Below are 17049 nucleotides of genomic sequence, written 5' to 3' on the forward strand. Positions count from 1 at the left end.
AGATAACACCTACAGGCAAGTACTATTTCCAATTTCTGCAGTTAAAGGTCAAAAGCCAAAATATTTCAAATTGGAGCTACATAAAGTTTGCTCAAAGTTAAGCCCAAACGTGTAATACAATCTCTTTTATACAGATAACCCGTATCATATACAGAAAATAACTACATGAACAGTTGAATTTGTTACTAAGATTATTCATAGGCAGTTGTAAAAAGCCAAGGCAAAGCCTAACATGTAAAAAAAAAAAAGACGAGCTTCAGCCCTTTTCAGTAAATTATTACTCTAGCATTTTCTTCATGTAAAGACACCCAAGGAAAGCATTCTGTACCTTTCCTGGGACAGGCCCACCAAACTTCGACCATCCACACTGAGCAACTGATCCCCTGCAGCCAGGCGACCATCCTAAATACGTATTCAAGAGAGAAGAAAATTCACACACCAGCGCTAACATGGTCTAAATTAAAACAGTTATTCACACATACTAGTAAACAAAGGATTTAAAAGCATTTGCAAAGGATCTTTCTACCTTTGAACTTCTGATGTTTAAGAATATTACTAACCACATCTGCAGCACCTCCTTTCACAACAGACTTGACATATATTCCAAGTTTGTCTTGACCAGCACCCTACAGAGAAAGAGGCATTAATTTATTACATCTATATTTGATCTCTTAAGCATTCCACAAGTGTTAATCAGAATTTTACATGGGCAGGTAAACCTCTAAGTTCTCATTACATAAGTTCTTTCATATATTCCCAAACTGGAAAAAAACAATTATACAGAAAAGAGTTACATTACTTTAAAGTCAAAAGAAAATTTTAATATTAGGCCTATTGAACCTGCAAGCATTGTTAGAAGCAAAGAATATTTGGTCTTAGCGCAAGCTTGAATAAGAAAGAAAATACATTAACTAAAACTTATACTTTAGAAGTTTGTTCTAATCCCCTTCTAATAAGAAATATTTATTTCCACTTTTCATGCATGTTATTTTTTTTTATACCTCTATGTATTATGTTCCAAAAGACTGCACAGTTTCCCTTGCTAATACCCAAATGAAACAAGGTAAATTGCAGATAACAAGAAAAAGGAACAGAAATGCTTTTTACATTCACTAGGACTGTAAAGGAGCTAGTGAAAAGGAACAAACAGTGCCTCTAGTTTTAAAATAAACAAGCAAAGTAGACATTATAATTAGTGTTTTAGAGTTGACAGAGCCAATATTTAAGTCTACTGCAAAACCATGCAATTTTGTTCATAAAACATCTGCCTCGAAGTATTCCGCTAAATTTTGAAATGACTGTTAACAGTGAACTTACTGCGAGACAACCAACAGATTCAAGAGAACATAAGCATCTATTCAAGCCATGCTGTTGCACCATCCGCATGCTCCAGTTTACAAGACACCACACAGATCAGTCTAAATGTTAGTATCACGAGCCTTTAAATTGTCACTTACAATGTAAGACAATTACTTTGATTTCATTATCTACTGTAGCAAACCGTGCCACTTTACTCTGCAAGTCACTTGCAAGAAGAGTGCTAAGTTTGCAACAGAGCAGAGTTTTTAATGGAATGTCATTCTCTGAAATAACCCCCCAAAGTTGCTTTGATATTGAATAAGCAACTCCCCCCCCCCAGCTTTTCCAACTCTCTTTTTTTTGTTTCCTTCTTTCGGCAGCAAAAGCATTCATTGCTCCCACCATACTAATAAAGTAAAATAAAAATCTAGGTGAAGATTATTCAAAAGCTAGTGTTATAGATCGTTTTCTAAGCAGGTGAAGGACCTAATTTTTATTCATTAAATCTTGAGTTAACCCCAAATGTTTACTCAAAAGCCACAGAAATTACTTCGAGTCCCATGATTCCAGATTAACATTCTACATGTCCAAATTTTTCATAATAATTCCTTAAGCCATACTTAAAGAAAAAAAGGAAAAAATATGCAATAAATAACTGAAGTAAGGACACTTTCTTTGCCTGGAAAGACTGTAAGGGCAGTTTAAAAAAAAAAAAAGTTAGTTACTTATTTGTTTTTTTAAAGGGCTCTAAAGAAACATCAAGATAACTGCAGAATATTTTTAACTTTATGCCAGAAAAATTGGTTAAAGTTATGAGAAATACAAATCAGAAGACAGCTAGAGAAATATAATGAAAAATGAAACTATGCTTCACAAATCTCTTTTCTTCCCCGAGCAACCAAGAAGCACAAGGGGAAGGATGATCTAGTTGACAGAACACCTAGACTTCCAGGACACAGGCGGCAAGATCTCTTACCAGGAGTTTTTCAAGACTTGAAGGTGACATGGCATAAGAAGGAACTTGTCCTTGTATATGAATAACTGGTCCAACAATGGATAGGAAGTTATTCATTTTCACAAGGAATGGAAGTTATCAGAGAAGCCCTAAATGAATGTGCTATTCACCATGCACGTAAGTGTTCCAGAAAAAGGGCAAACAATAATGTAACCAGATTTACCATATAGAAAATTTATCAGGTAAGTTAAAACCAAGGGTTGGAGAAGGATCACATGACGCTGAACACTGGAGCAATAATGGGGGGGGGGAATCTATTTCATTAGTCTAAATGTGAAGTAATGCTCCAACCTTGTAAGGGACTGGTCCCCATCAGAGCACTGTCAGCAGAACCAGTTACCACCTCCCCTTATTGGGAACTGAAAATTGACATTGGTTTGGATTTAGGATGAGAAGAGTGCTGATAACACACTGATGTTTTAGTTGTTGCTAAGTACTGCTTATGCTAGTCAAGGACTTTTCAGCTTCCCATGCTCTGCCAGGTGCACAAGAAACTGGGAGGGGGCACAGCCAGAATAGTTGACCCAAACTGCCCAAAGGGCTATTCCATACCATATGGCATCCTGCTCAGTATAGAAACTGGGTGGGGTGGGGGGGTGGCTGGGGGGCAGCGATCGCTGCTCGGGAACTGTCTGGATATCGGTCAGTGGGTGGTGAGCAATTGCATTGTGCATCACTTGCTCTGTATATTATTAGTATTATCTTTATTATATTGTTATTATTATCATTACTATTTTACTTTATTTCAATTATTAAACTGTTCTTATCTCAACCCAGGAGTGTTTCTCACTCTCACTCCTCCGATTCTCTCCCCCATCCCACTGGGGCAGGGGGAGTGAGCGAGCAGCTGCACGGTGCATAGTTGCTGGCTGGGGCTAAACCACGACAGTCCTCCTTCTTATGCTTGATTATGATTGTTAGTGCACGTTAAATGAAGTTGAAACCTTCTGTTTAAGCCCATGATATGTGCACTGGTTTGCAGATAGTGATGAAATAAACATTTGCAATTGCACAGATATCCATGTAATAGTTTCTAAACTTCTTGAGAAAGATCTTTTCAGTCACTGTTTTCAGAGCCATCTTCACGTATCAGCTCAAATATCTGGAAGGCAACAGAACTAACAGAAAAGAACAAAAAAACCCAGAAACTGCTATGGTCACCAAACTTCTGAAGGTTCACATTTAGAAAACTGTTTATAATTCTGTTTATTCTGAGGCTCAGAGGATAACAAGAATCATCAGAAACTTAGAACAGCTTACTTGAGAGAACCAACTAAATAGACATGGACTCCTCAGTTTAGTAACAATCAAGGAAGTGAAGGTCTAGGGCATGATGAGTGGCCAGGTTGGATTATTTATCATCTCTCTAATTGGGCAGCAGACAAAGTTTTCTTATTTATGCTAGCTGGTAGCATATTTTAAAAAGTAAAAAAAAAAAAAACAAAAAACCCCAACCCCAACCCCCCCCCCAAAAACCACCAGAAAAAGAGAACATAGGATTGCATAATTAAATTGGGAAACTTCCAGGAACAAGAGTGCTAAAGATGCCAAAGTGTAAACATGCACAAAAAACCCATCACAGATTCATGGTATGGCCCTTCAAGGGCTTTCAGAAAAAATTACACAGATATAATTCTGAAGGAAATTCTGACATTACAGAAAGCTAGAAACTAGGAGGAACCATCTTACAGTTGTTAACGTTCTTTGGCTAAATATCCTACAGCTGGAGGATACCAGATCAGATGGATTTTTGCTCTGAGTACAACTGTTCTTATACTCTAAGCCTTACAGTAATTTTTTCATTAGCATTTGAAGGAGTTAACATTTTACTCTGTTCCTTCTTTAATGTTTTTATGAAGCCTATACAGTTTGTCAATCCACTTCCTGTTCTTTTAAGAGAAGTTATGAACAGATGTGTTACCTCCAAGTCATCTCATTTAATATAAAACTGATGAATTTTGAAAGCATAAAAAATTATTTAAAAATAAATCTTCATTCAGATTACGTCAAAAATCTTCATCATACCACATCTACTCACATACTATTAGGAAAAACGAGTTCCTTCTCTGCCTACTTCATATGCCATTTAATATGTTTCTCACAACATGCCTGTGCTCTCGCTTATGCTTGGGAAGACCTCTCAGTAAGCAAAGTTAACTCATCATCTTCCTTCAACTTTTACCCTAACCTCTAGAGTAACTTGAATCCAAATTCTTAATTTCTATTGAAACAGACTTAATTTTGCTTCAGTTCCACCTTCCAGGAGACTGCATTAGAAGGAAATGTACAGTTATTAAGGACACAAAAGGGATGTTAATATGTGGTTAGGCATGCATACTAAACTCCAAATTGAGCGAAATTCTCATACACGCTACATGGATTTTTCTCCTGTCATTTACTGACATTACAATAAAACAGGTTTCTTTGTAAACTGCTTATTAACCTGCTTTTCTTCCAAAGGAATGTGAAGGTCAACATAACTAAAACTATTCCCCCACAAACAACACAAAGAATGACACGTGTGTATCAATAACAGTAATATGGTAAACATTCTTTTCAGTTCACTTTATTTTCTCCAATCCTGAATAACAAAAGCATGTGTATCTGTAAAGCTGTTATTCCGAACAGAAGAACACAGCTGTAGAGAAGTTAGATGATTGTGGAAAGCAAGAATGTAGTAAGCATAAAAAGATGGTTTATTCCCCCAAGAGTAATTAACCCACAGCACATTTTCTTGGAGATATATATAGCCAATTACAAAACCCCCAAATCCTTTACAAGTATCTTTCAAAAAATAATGTAGAAAATACTAAAAGGAAAAAAAAAGCCTCGTCTATAGTAGTAAACTCTCTAGTGCTACTTATCTACCTGTTTTTCTTCCACACTTGAAGCAACATTTTCCCACAATCCTAGCAGAAAGTGAAACTATAGTACCCTTTAAAGGAAAAATTTGGAAAAATCCTTTCCCTTAAGTAATAATCTAAGGAAAATTTTCAAGGTGTGTAACTGAAAAACACGACAAACCTACTGCTACTTCTTTATTGCTTCCAAATTAGCAGCTACACTTCCAACTGGAAGAATCACTTCTACAGAACAAGTGCAATCATTGTATCCAAAGCGATCAACACAGGCTTCAGTTCACCTGAGTGACAGTATTCCTGAGCTGAACCGCACAAGCATAACACTCTGCTCTGAAGACCTCCTTTGTTTTGCTCAATGTTATCTGTTGTCACAATGCACAGCCAAAGCAGAGAACCACAGGGAAAAAGTTTTATAAGGAAGATATTAGCTGATCAGAATTAAAAGAACAGTGAACTGCGGACTGAAGAAAGGGAACTACATGCTATTTAAAAATTCTGATACCTCAAGTACATTAGACCTAAGCTTCAAAATGAGAAATGCCTCCATTCTGTGGTCTTAAAATACAGTTAAATAATCATTACAGAAGAACCACCCAGATCATAAAAACTGCATAAAACACAGAGAACTAAATTTGCAGGCCAGCAGCGGAGCACGATTTACACATTTCAGTATTAAAAAAAAAAAAAAGTTATACTAAATTACAATGACAATAGTAGTGAACTCATACAGAGTGTCAGAAACAAATCCACCTGCCTGCTCCCACGCTGTCTTGTGCTTGGACCTGCGCAGGCACCACCATGCAGGGACCATGGCAGGTCCCACGACAGAGCTGGCTGAAGGCTAAAGCTGACCCCCAGCCCCCCTCCTCCCAAATAAAAGCTTTGTTTTCAACCAAATCAGCTTCCTCAAATTGTTTACAGCACAGCATGACTGTTCATAACCGTAAAGGGGGTTGCTAGGAACGGCCTAGATCAATAAGGGAGGGTGACATTATTCTTGTTAAGTTGTTGTGCCAACTTTTATCAGGCTCCAGCAACTGTGTACCTGGGCTAACAAATGCGTAATCATCAGTGGCTGTGAATATCTAGGACAAATACCAGGTAGGCTTTTCGCATCAGACCCCGAACTGGGCTTTTTACTGCTAGAAACCCAAAAGCCGTCTTTAAGAAGGAAAATAAGAGCCAGGAATTCTTCATCTTTTAAACAGAAGAACAATTTACCCATGTTTAGACCATACCTGTGAACTTCCAGTAGGGAAGTCTTCTTTTTAATGAGCAATACAAAAAAATACCAAAGAGTTTGGACCTAACAGAGAATATTTCAGTTTAAACACTGCCCAAGTAATTCCCAAACAGGTTAAAACAGCATGACATAAAATAACTAACCAGTGTTTCTCCGCTGCAGCCTCAGACTCCACTATTTGGTGAATAGTGTGATTTTTAACCAATATTTAAACCGTTTCAAATCCCTAAATTCTACTACAGGTCACCTATTGACTTGTCAAGCAGCTCTGAGCAGTGTCTGCAGAGCAACAGTATTCTAGTGGAAGCTGAGTCCCAAAACAACTGCAAAACCAAAAAAGCCATATAGATACAGATTCCCACACAGAGAAGCAAACTACACATGGGGGGGAAGTTGTAAACACTTGAAGTTCATCTTCAATTTAAGCTTTTTATAACCTGCATGGCAAGCACACCCAAAAGATACTTCCCAGCTTTGCCAAGGCCTACCCATTCCCCTCCTAAACATAAAAAATTCAAATCATCCTAACTTTAGCAAGGGATGGAGATGAACAGCGTATCTCAAGTTGAAGTAAATACATCCTGTTTAAAAAAAAAAAAACAAACCCCAAACAAAACAAAAAAACTCCAACCAACCACAGGACACTTTACTGATGTAACTACACAATGGGATAAAAATGTCTCTGTTTTTTTCCCAGGAATCTTAATTAGCTCTCTGAATAAAAACATCAAAAGATTCCTGAAAATAATCTCCATGCTTGAGCTTATTCATCTTTAAGATGGATGTACACAGCCAACATGTGGGAAACTGAGGAAAACTGTTAGGTCCAGTATTCAGAATGAAGCCACACATTTGCATGAGATGTAATACCTGTATAAAGGGGTTTGGGTTTTTTTTTTAATTATCTTACACTTATCTTAAGAAGTAATTTAATGTTTTAAACCAGGAAAAGTTGAAAGATGTTAACATGTTGCACTTGCAAGTTTGGCATGCACTTAAGTTTAGTCAAGAGTATCAGAACAATTAATCCTGAATTTGCTGTGACTTACAGCTTGCTGCAGGAATTCTATGACAATGGGGAACATTCTCTCACATTTAGACGGAATTTTGACAGATCTTCTAATCCTGCTTGGGAGGGAAAGGCAAACACAGCATACTTCTGCATACAGAAGTCTGCTTAGAATAGTAACTCAGGTCTTTATCCCTAAATCTAAATGAAGAAAAGAATGTATGGGAAAATACTTGTCTAAGTGACCAGACTACCTTGCAAAAAGTAAATAAACGAGTCCTCCTTCCAAGAAACAGAGCAAGAATAAAAGGAGCTACAAGTCAAGAGGATAAGCAAGACACTGAGGTATGAAACACTATCAATAAATCCACCAGTTAAAACCCATCAGTTCTATTTCCCTTATATCTGGTTTTATTGCATGTGTGGCCCACCTGCACTGTATAACAATACTTAATGTGGGACAGAAGAAAGATAGGCAAGCTTTCAGAAAAACAGACTAGCTTTATTTTTGTTGTAGTAGCCTAGTTTTAACTAGTTCTTATCACAGAACAAAAACAAGTTCAGAAAAATGTTACAAGATGGAGTCTAAAATTACAACCTGAGGATATAAGTAAAAGCAAGGAAGTAACACACAGAGAGGCTTGTTAAGTTTATTACACATTTAGATGATGATGACTGTTGGGAGTTTCACATCAATACCGTTCATAGGTCATGGGCTGCATAGTCCATACAACTCTAACTCTTCTTTTGAAATTAAATGAAAACTTCACATTACTGAAGTGGTACTCATTAGGCTCTAGTTTAGTGTAAGCATTGTTCAACAATGCTATGTTGAACAAAATATGCTACGTTCCAATCTGTAATAACAAGAGACACTTATTTTTCCGGTGATTTGTACTTGAATTCACACGGAATCTTCTGCATACAAAGTCTGCACATGAAATGAATATTGCAGTTCAGCTCCCAAACACTGTAAAACACATAAATATTGTAATTCAACCCCAAACCACTACAAATTCATCAGGAAAAGGTTGATGTGCTCACACTAGTACCTAAAGATTATTTTATAAAATGCTTATGAAACTTCCTAAATCAATTCTTTTCAAAGCAAAAAACCCTGACCTGTTAGAAGAAGAAACTAAAACTGCAGACTGTATTCCCAAACCACAAAGTAACATGTATAAATACTAAAATAGCAGAGGATTTCATGAACAAGAAAAAGGTAACTTACACATGTAAGAAAGAAAAATTAGCAGTAATTATAATTTGTTTCAGAGGATGTTTTATCATTCTTCCATCACATGAAATAAAAAAAAACCCAACCCCCCAATACATATACAATATCAACAGAATTTAATCTCAAAATACAACCAGAGACTGCAGAGCAAAGCACAGTTAACCAGCTGGAACTTCAGTAAGAGCTTTCAGCTCTTTCAAAAAGCTCTCTATCTCTTAGATTAATGAATTCAGACAGACTGGAGCCAACAAAAAGGTGTCAACATTAAAATCTCACCTGAGACAACTTTTTAAATTTTTTTTTATTACATGCAAAATATAAATGACATTTATATGTATGGTTTTATAAATACACATTCCCTTAATTCAGAAAAAGTACTTGTTAAGTACTAATATTTGGGAAATTAAGAAGTAACAAAGATTCTGTAAATTGTCATTTATAAATGTCTTCTAAATAAGCAGTAGGACAACTAGAAAAAACATAAGCTAGTATCCCAGGACACATGATCAGCTATAAAGGAATTTACTGAATAAATGAACAAATTAATTGACTAAATGACTTTTGTGAAGGGCCTGAAAGATTAGAAAAGTTCTGAAAACTCATGCAGCTATGGCAATCCTCAAAGTTAAAGAGCAATTTTGGCACCTCTGGTCAGCATAACTTTAATCTCCAGAATGCTGACACAATATATTTAAGAGTCACAGCACTAACACAGGGGAGGAGGAAAAGAAAAAAAAGAAAAAAAAAAGGCAAAAAAGCACTAGATTACCTCATTAAAAGAGCATCTGGAAGGTGAAGAAAGTAGCAAACCCCCCAAATAGCAGGTTTATTTATGGGATTTCTACTCTTCAAGTCACACAGACTGCAACCTCACAAAAATCTATGAATTCACTGGGAGTGGGAGGATGGAAGGAAAACAAAGTTGATAAAACACAGCAAAGTTAATCATGCATTTGATGCATCAGAAGAAAAAAAAAAAACCACCACAAAAATATGCTCAGCTAACTACGATTTATGGCAAAGGTATGCAAAGATTTCATACCTGTTGTCCAAGTGAGCATTTGCCCCTTTTAAGCATGGTACGATTATCTGCTCGACTACAAAAATTCTGTTATGTTAAAGAAGCCAAAGGACCAAGTTGGATAATGCGATCTAACTTCAGCTTTTGAGACAGCCTAACAAGAAATAAGTCATTTTCCATCACATCCGCTTATCATCTGGGCCATCTATCAAGCAACACATCAGTGTACAGTAGTCCATACTTGTTTTCACAGTTCGTGTTATTTTTCAAGCCCCTCCTTGCTCTAACAGGACCGTGCCCAAAATACTGCATTTGCTTCAAAACCTACTACGAGAACTATAGAAATAGAAGGGGCAGCATTAAAAAAAAAGAAAAAATTACAGCCACTTCTATGGAGTAATCAGACCAATATGGAAAAGAACAAGAAAAACTACACTGATGTGAAAAAAGAAACAACTACTCCTACATCAGAGAGTGTAAAATTGAGGACATACAGGACTACAGTCGTAATGAATTAATAAAAATGACAGAATTAAATAAAATATTTAAGGAGAACAGATTTTATTGCTAGTGTTGCTATGTTACAAAGATGAGTTTTATAAGACTTCCTTGTCAGTAACACACAGAGGAAAATTTGGCTTACGTACATTACATCAGCCATAAAATCGGAGCATGTCCTATAGCACAACTGTAGATAATAAAGTGCAGTCTGAAGAACAGGAACATCAGATAGAGTCTTCCTAATGGCAACATCACAGCTAGCCCACGAGCTGGTGATTCAGTCACCACAGAAGCATTAAAAGCAGGCAGAAGAAATCCTGCCTGCTCCTCCTTCCCATTTGGTATTTGCCAAGACAAGCAGCCATAACGGCATGGTGGAAACAACAGGCAGCTCCTTCTAGTGAGCGTCAACACGCAGCTGGGTTCCCAGGCGAGCCACCCATGCCATGCCACGCCACGCCATGCCATGCCACGCCACGCCACGCGGGGACCTGCTGCCAGCAGAGTGGTGGGCTGGAGGTGCTGAGACACCATGCAGCCCCACCAGCACCCCAGTGTAAAGGTATCAAGAGTGGGAATGAAGGTCCAGCTGTTGACAAGGTGGTAACCCCTTAACAGTTAATCTACTCCTATCCCCAAACATCATGCCCCACAACTCGCTTAGGTGGACCACAAACTAGCTGTACTTTCTCTGAGGTTAGTGGTATTCTTGCCGTTTTAGTAGATCTGTAGGATGACTCAATTATTCCAATACCTATCATTAGAATTAAAACCATGAAAACTACTACAAAAGCACTCTTCCCGTTGTTAGGAATGACAGCAAAATTGTAGTATTAAGTAACTAAGGGAAAACTATGCATCGGCGAAACATATCTGCAGGTACGGCACCTAACCAAACAGGTAATGCTCCAGACAATTAACAGTAAGTTCTTGTCATTACTTGTTCTAAACCATCATTTGCCCATACCTGTTTAGCTTCACATACTTTGTTTATACGCCAATAAAACTGGAGCGATGAACAGCTTCCCATAAAGACTGGCAGAATCATGTTTGATTTAAGAAAAATAAATACACTTCAATAACAAGTTTTTTTAAGATGTTACATGTATTAAAAACTACTTTTATTTCCACAAAATGCAAGAAAGTCTTCCTAATGACCTTTCGATACTGATTTGAAGATTTCTGTCTTAAATACAGTTATATTTAAATGGTTTCAAGCTTCACATAAATAGTAATATGAAAAAATAGTCCTGAAGTGAAGGTATCCTTCACTCTCCAATTATAGTTCGACTGAATCCACAAAAAAGTGGCATACAGTTACCAACCTTTTCAAAGTAATATTCCAATTTAAGTGGCTTCAGATAACAAGACTACATGTCAAAACATTCCAATGGTTCACATAAACCACTGGAGATTTAAAAAAAAAAAAAAAAAAAATTTCCAGACTTTCTTGGATTTTGCATAATTATGCAAACATTAAAAAAGATTTCATTGTAATAATGTAGGTATCGCCTATATGTGTATGTATATACATATACAAATATACCTTGCTGAAATATTAGGACCTGGTATCTCTTATAACATTTCAAGGATGACACCATTTCCCCAACTGTCTTTTTTGTTAAGCTTCTGTTGTATTTTATAAAAACAAAACAGTTTAAAAACAGAATGAATCCCTGCAACTAAAATGTGTTTAAACAAAACAGGACAGAAATGTAGCTATCAAGCCTGATGCCAGCCATCAGGCCTGAAATCCTTTATCTGCCCGCATCCAGGGTAGATTTTACTGATTTTTAATCAAGGCTAATTCTCTGATTCCAGACTCTTAAGTTTACACAGAAGATCTCTCTAAGTTTTTATAAACATCCTTAAAGGCAAGTTTATGCAACAGAATCAAGTCTCAGTCTGACCTCCCTGGCAAAGAATTCGTCTACAAGCATTTAAATAACCCAAACTTGTAAGCATTTTAAAGAACACCAGTTTACTAAACTATGCAGCCAGTTTACAAATGTACTCTCTAGGAGGAAAAAGCAAAGGTTTCTGATCACCCAAACACTCGCATTCCCTAAAGCTGCATGCATTTTGTAGGTTACATCTGGATGAGTACATATGTACCTATTTACCTATAGAACTTACTACATCTACAACTCATTGAACTACCTGCTGTCAGCCCAGAGGAATGAGAAAGACCAACTCTGTAGCTACTGGTCCCGCCTCCAAATGAGGGCAAACTTCTCTGGACTTGAAGATCAGAAAAACACCACTTTGACAGAGGAAGCGAAGGTCTTGGCCACGTCAAGACCAATGTAGAGACTTTGGAAATCTATCATTATTAGACAAAATACTTCATTGCATGTCCTATATAATTTCCAAATATAAATGAGGTGAACCAGCCTACTGTATGTAAAACTGGTCTGTTAGTTGTGGCTACAGCTGCTACGAGTCATGTCATACCCTGACTTAAAAAGAATTTTAAAACTGACCCATGCTCCACATATGTAAACTTCTGCTTTCCCCTCTCAAATTCTCCTCCACAGTCGGGGGGGGGGGGGGGGGGGGGGGGGGGAGGAAACCAAACATTTTTGGAGTTGGACAAACTGCAGTCACAAGTGGGCAAAACATTTCCAATTAAACAAAACAGGCAGTGGAGATTCAAAATGTAGTGACATTATTATTCACAGGCAAAGAAACGTAAAGCATTTAACATCTATGAGCAATTCTGTTGTAGCTTTAAGTTGCACTGGGTGGGAAAACAGATGAAAACTAAGTGTCTTGCTATTCAGAGAAAAAAAAGCTAGATTGCAAGGAATACAGTATCACGGAACTCGGAAGCATCCAACAACTTAGAAACTTTACATCCAGTGTATCCAGCAGCTCTATTTACAAATAGGCTCAAAAGGAGTAAAGAGAAAGGACTTAAGAGTTTTGTTGTTCTCTTTAATGGAATAAGGGTTACCTGTTACTTTTTCATAAAAGAATGTTTTCAATCAAGATTGACTTGCCCACGAAGCAAGCAAATGAATATAACCTCTATCTTTCTAAAGCATGCTTCTCCCAGGGGATAAAAGACCAAAGAACCCAGGATGTTCTGTAATGGACTTCCTGAAATGGTGTTAATAAAATATGCAGTACTGTAGTTTTGGGTGTATGTAGTTGTCTTTTTTTTTAGGGAAAAAAAATAATTGGTATTCAGAAACCTTAATTAGGAAATTAGATAAACATGGAAAGCAGGCATGCTGACAAATAGCTGTAGTGTCTTCTGTGCCTAGACAGAAGTATATAAATTTATAACGTGATTTCTCTCACACTCTGGAAACTGAGTGCTTCTAAAAGGTATCTTCTCTGATGAAAACCAAAGCAAATGAATGAACTAGCTAAAGCAGTTGGCCTAAAGTCTAATTCTGAGACTGGAATCAAGTATGCAACAGTTCCTACCTAACTGTACTTTACTCTTGCTCTCATGAAAGGGGAAAAGCGGTAAGTAAAGGGAAAATGCTTCATATACGACATTCGTAAAAGACTAAGCAAGTTTTATTCAGTAGTCTTTCTTAACCTTTCTGAAAAGGAAGCCTCTTTTATTATTATAAATGCTGCAACTTCAGATTCATATGATATTCTACAAATGCATAAAAGCACTCTTAATTTTTAACAAATGAAATTAAATACATAAGCCTGTTTGATTCCATTTCTCTTTTGTTTCAAAGGAAAAATCTTTCGTTGAGCTCAAGGAAAATATATTCTTGAGCTCTATTTCCCCAAACAAGGGTTAACTTTTTAATGTACGTTTGCTATAAATACTCTATGAGCAGTGACACACTAAGGGCTATTCAGGTTATGTACCAATCTACAAGTTGTATTGCAGATACTGTGACGCTCTTCCCAGTTAAGGCAACTCTGAACTAATGCCTCAGCTTAATTAGGTCTGTGGATAGGACTTTACAGGCAAGACGTACTGGGCAACCTATTTTGGAAAAAAACACCCTGTATCTCTGCACTTTTTTGAAGAAGTGGCTCTTGGCTCTATAGCTAAGGACAAATTACAACCGAAAAAACCCCCACAGCACAATCTTCCACATAATGCTGCTCTGCAGTTTCAGATGGATACAACTTAATCCAGTATCAGTGCATATGCTATCACGTGCTATTAAGCACCTAAATTTCCACTCCAATTGAGAGCACTATTTGTACAGGAAAAAGTCTTTCAGAAGTTAACAAATTCTGTGTAGACTTTTTCATTAATAGGAGTAAAAACTTTAAAATTAAAATGCTGTATTAACATGTATCTAAATGGAATTTTGGAAGTTATTTGAATGCCAGAATTGAATGAAGTCTGGTAGAGGAATTCCAGCTAAAGTATATGTGAACTATAACTTTTGTGGGCTTGCTAGCAAGTGCTTGCATACAGAAGCTATTAGTGCAAGGAGGAACTGGCACATGAATTTTAAAACCCGCTTTGTTCCGGAAGGCATTAAATACAAACGTGTGGGTGACCCATTTGCAGTATCAATCTAAATATAAGTGAATAAAAAAAGACAAAACCACTCTACTTGAGCAGAGCTGCAGTCTCACAGCTAGTGAGAAGAAAAATCATGCTGTGCTCGCATAAGCTTTAGTTTTTACACAGCATATGAAAGCATTAGCAAAATTTTATAGAACATCTACAAGGTACCAAAATTTAACCAAAAACCCCGCTGCAAGTTATGAATCAACAAGAAACAGGCTAATTGCTAACACATAGCTACTTATTTGTTCACGATGAAGACTAACCCAGCAACTTGCATACTGTCTTATTCCTGCGACACTGAGAAATCTGTGTTGGAAATGACAATTAAATACTACGTTTTTACTTTAAGTTACTCCTAAGAAGCCTGTTAAGACATCAGTAGTTCAGAATTAGTATCAAAACATAAAAGAAAAAGCTAAAAAAACCCAAAACCCAAACCAAAACAAAAAAATCCAAACCCACTTCTAAATCCTCTTACTCAAACATTTCAATTAATTCATGCTGGGAGGAAAGGGCAAAAATTTTCCTTAAACACTTAAGCACAGACACAAGATGACTTCAGATACTGAGGTATCTGAAATTTTAAGAAATCTTAAGACCTGGAACACAAGTAAAGAACTAACAAACACTTAAAAAAAAATCCCATCAACTGTCTGTATTTGCAAATGCAGAGTAGAGAAAATCAAATTTGTGTATTAGCAGTATTATTAACTATAAACCTAATTTTCAATTTTGGGAGAAAAAAAAAGATTTTTCAATTAATGTTTAAGTCTGTTCCTTCTACATAGATCACCTACAAGATATCTGTAGAACAAACTTTCAGAAAAATATCACATTGAAATCGATATTCCTGGTAGTCTGACACCCTCCTTAAATTTAACACCTTAAACTGACTGTTAAATACAAAATGACGAGCAACAGTTTTGAAAATAAAGCAACTTAGAATGATTTAATTAAACCTTAAGAACAATCAAGGTTGCCAAAGAATACAAATTATTTATGGTTAAGATGCCACACACTTGTTTTTAGAAAAGTAAGCCCCTTCCCCAGAATATTTATTGATGAACTGTCAACTGTCAGTGTTTGAAATGCTTCTATTAAAAAAGAAACAACTTATCACCATCTCATCCTATTTTAGTAAGTGCTACGATGGTACTTAATCTGATCATCTGTAAAAAACCCCTAGAAAATACACTCTGATTTATATGCCAGTAGGGGCATATACATATGTATTTTAAGGTGCTTGTATATATTTTAAGGTAACTTTTTCTGTTATACTCATGAAAGACAACTGAGCAAGAACTAGAAGTGTGCCATACTTTGAAGAACTAAATCGTAGCATACTAATGAATATAACCAGCATGCAAAGATTAATCAACAAAACCTGCTCTATCATTCTTGCAGAACACGAGAATCCTTTCTTTTGTGCAGCAGCAATCTAAGCAGAATTTAAATGCTCTACTCTGTGAATGTGCTGAATGTAACATATCCTAACTGCAACGTATTTGCATGTTCTGGTCTTTTCAGAAGGGTCTATAGAGTATGAGAAATCTTATGTATACTGTTTAGGATGCCAATTTTAATTATTCTACTAAGACTTTATAAGGGGAAAACAGACTTTTAGAGGAACCTGGATTAAAGCCAACCAATATGACAAGTAAACAGATCACAGGTCATGCTATTCATGCTCTGCCACAGTAAAACAGTAGTTATCACACCTGAAACTTTAAATATTAATAGTCACTTCCACAAATTTGAGAAGTGTGCATGAAGAACAAGCTAAAAAAATTAGTTTTTTCTTTCTAGATTTTAGAAAGTTAGCTACTAACATCTGACTATATTTAACTGCATGCTGTATTACATTGTTGCTACATGAACAAATAACTACTGGCAGGTTTAAACAAGCAAGAGAGCAGGAAAAAGTACAGGAATAGTATTTAAAACTTCAGAGAAAAACAGTCCCAACAGAAACCTGAACAGACTTACCATGGATTCTGTTCTTCCAACAACAGAAAACCACATTTTGATCTCCGGGACTACAGATCCTTAAAAGAAAAAAAACAGTTCTCCACTTCTCTTTCAGCCCTCAACAGCAACTACCGCTCTAGTCTGCTGGATTTTCCAAGATACCCGTCAAGATAACTCGGAGCTGGATGCTATGACACAGTGTAGCGTTTATCAACACCAGCTATAACCAATACAATATTCAGACTCTTACGTAACCAGTTATGCTGTTCTGACTTCCATTTACTTTAGAGGCTTTATTAAACTTTGAAAACTGCTAGAAAAAACAAAAAGGGAGCCCTTTTGTACAAAAGACAAAAAACCTCCAAATTAAACAGGAAGTAATGTGCTGGCC

The 17049-nt window shown here is 36.6% G+C and overlaps 1 protein-coding gene across 7 annotated transcripts in view; it reads right to left on the reverse strand.

Annotated features, from left to right (window-relative positions):
- AFDN (afadin, adherens junction formation factor) overlaps nucleotides 1-17049 on the reverse strand; it is a 133709-nt gene that overhangs the window by 21682 nt on the left and 94978 nt on the right. For 6 of the 7 annotated variants that reach the window (XM_075707119.1, XM_075707117.1, XM_075707116.1 and 3 more), the window contains 2 exons: nucleotides 561-626; nucleotides 329-402 (listed from right to left, as the gene is read on the reverse strand). In XM_075707119.1, the coding sequence (XP_075563234.1) occupies nucleotides 329-402; nucleotides 561-626 (140 nt within the window). The remainder of the gene's footprint in view (nucleotides 1-328; nucleotides 403-560; nucleotides 627-17049) is intronic. The other variant, XM_075707120.1, reaches the window with a different exon arrangement.

The sequence above is a fragment of the Pelecanus crispus genome, chromosome 3 (assembly GCF_030463565.1).
Source record: "Pelecanus crispus isolate bPelCri1 chromosome 3, bPelCri1.pri, whole genome shotgun sequence".
Taxonomy (NCBI): Eukaryota; Metazoa; Chordata; class Aves; order Pelecaniformes; family Pelecanidae; genus Pelecanus; species Pelecanus crispus.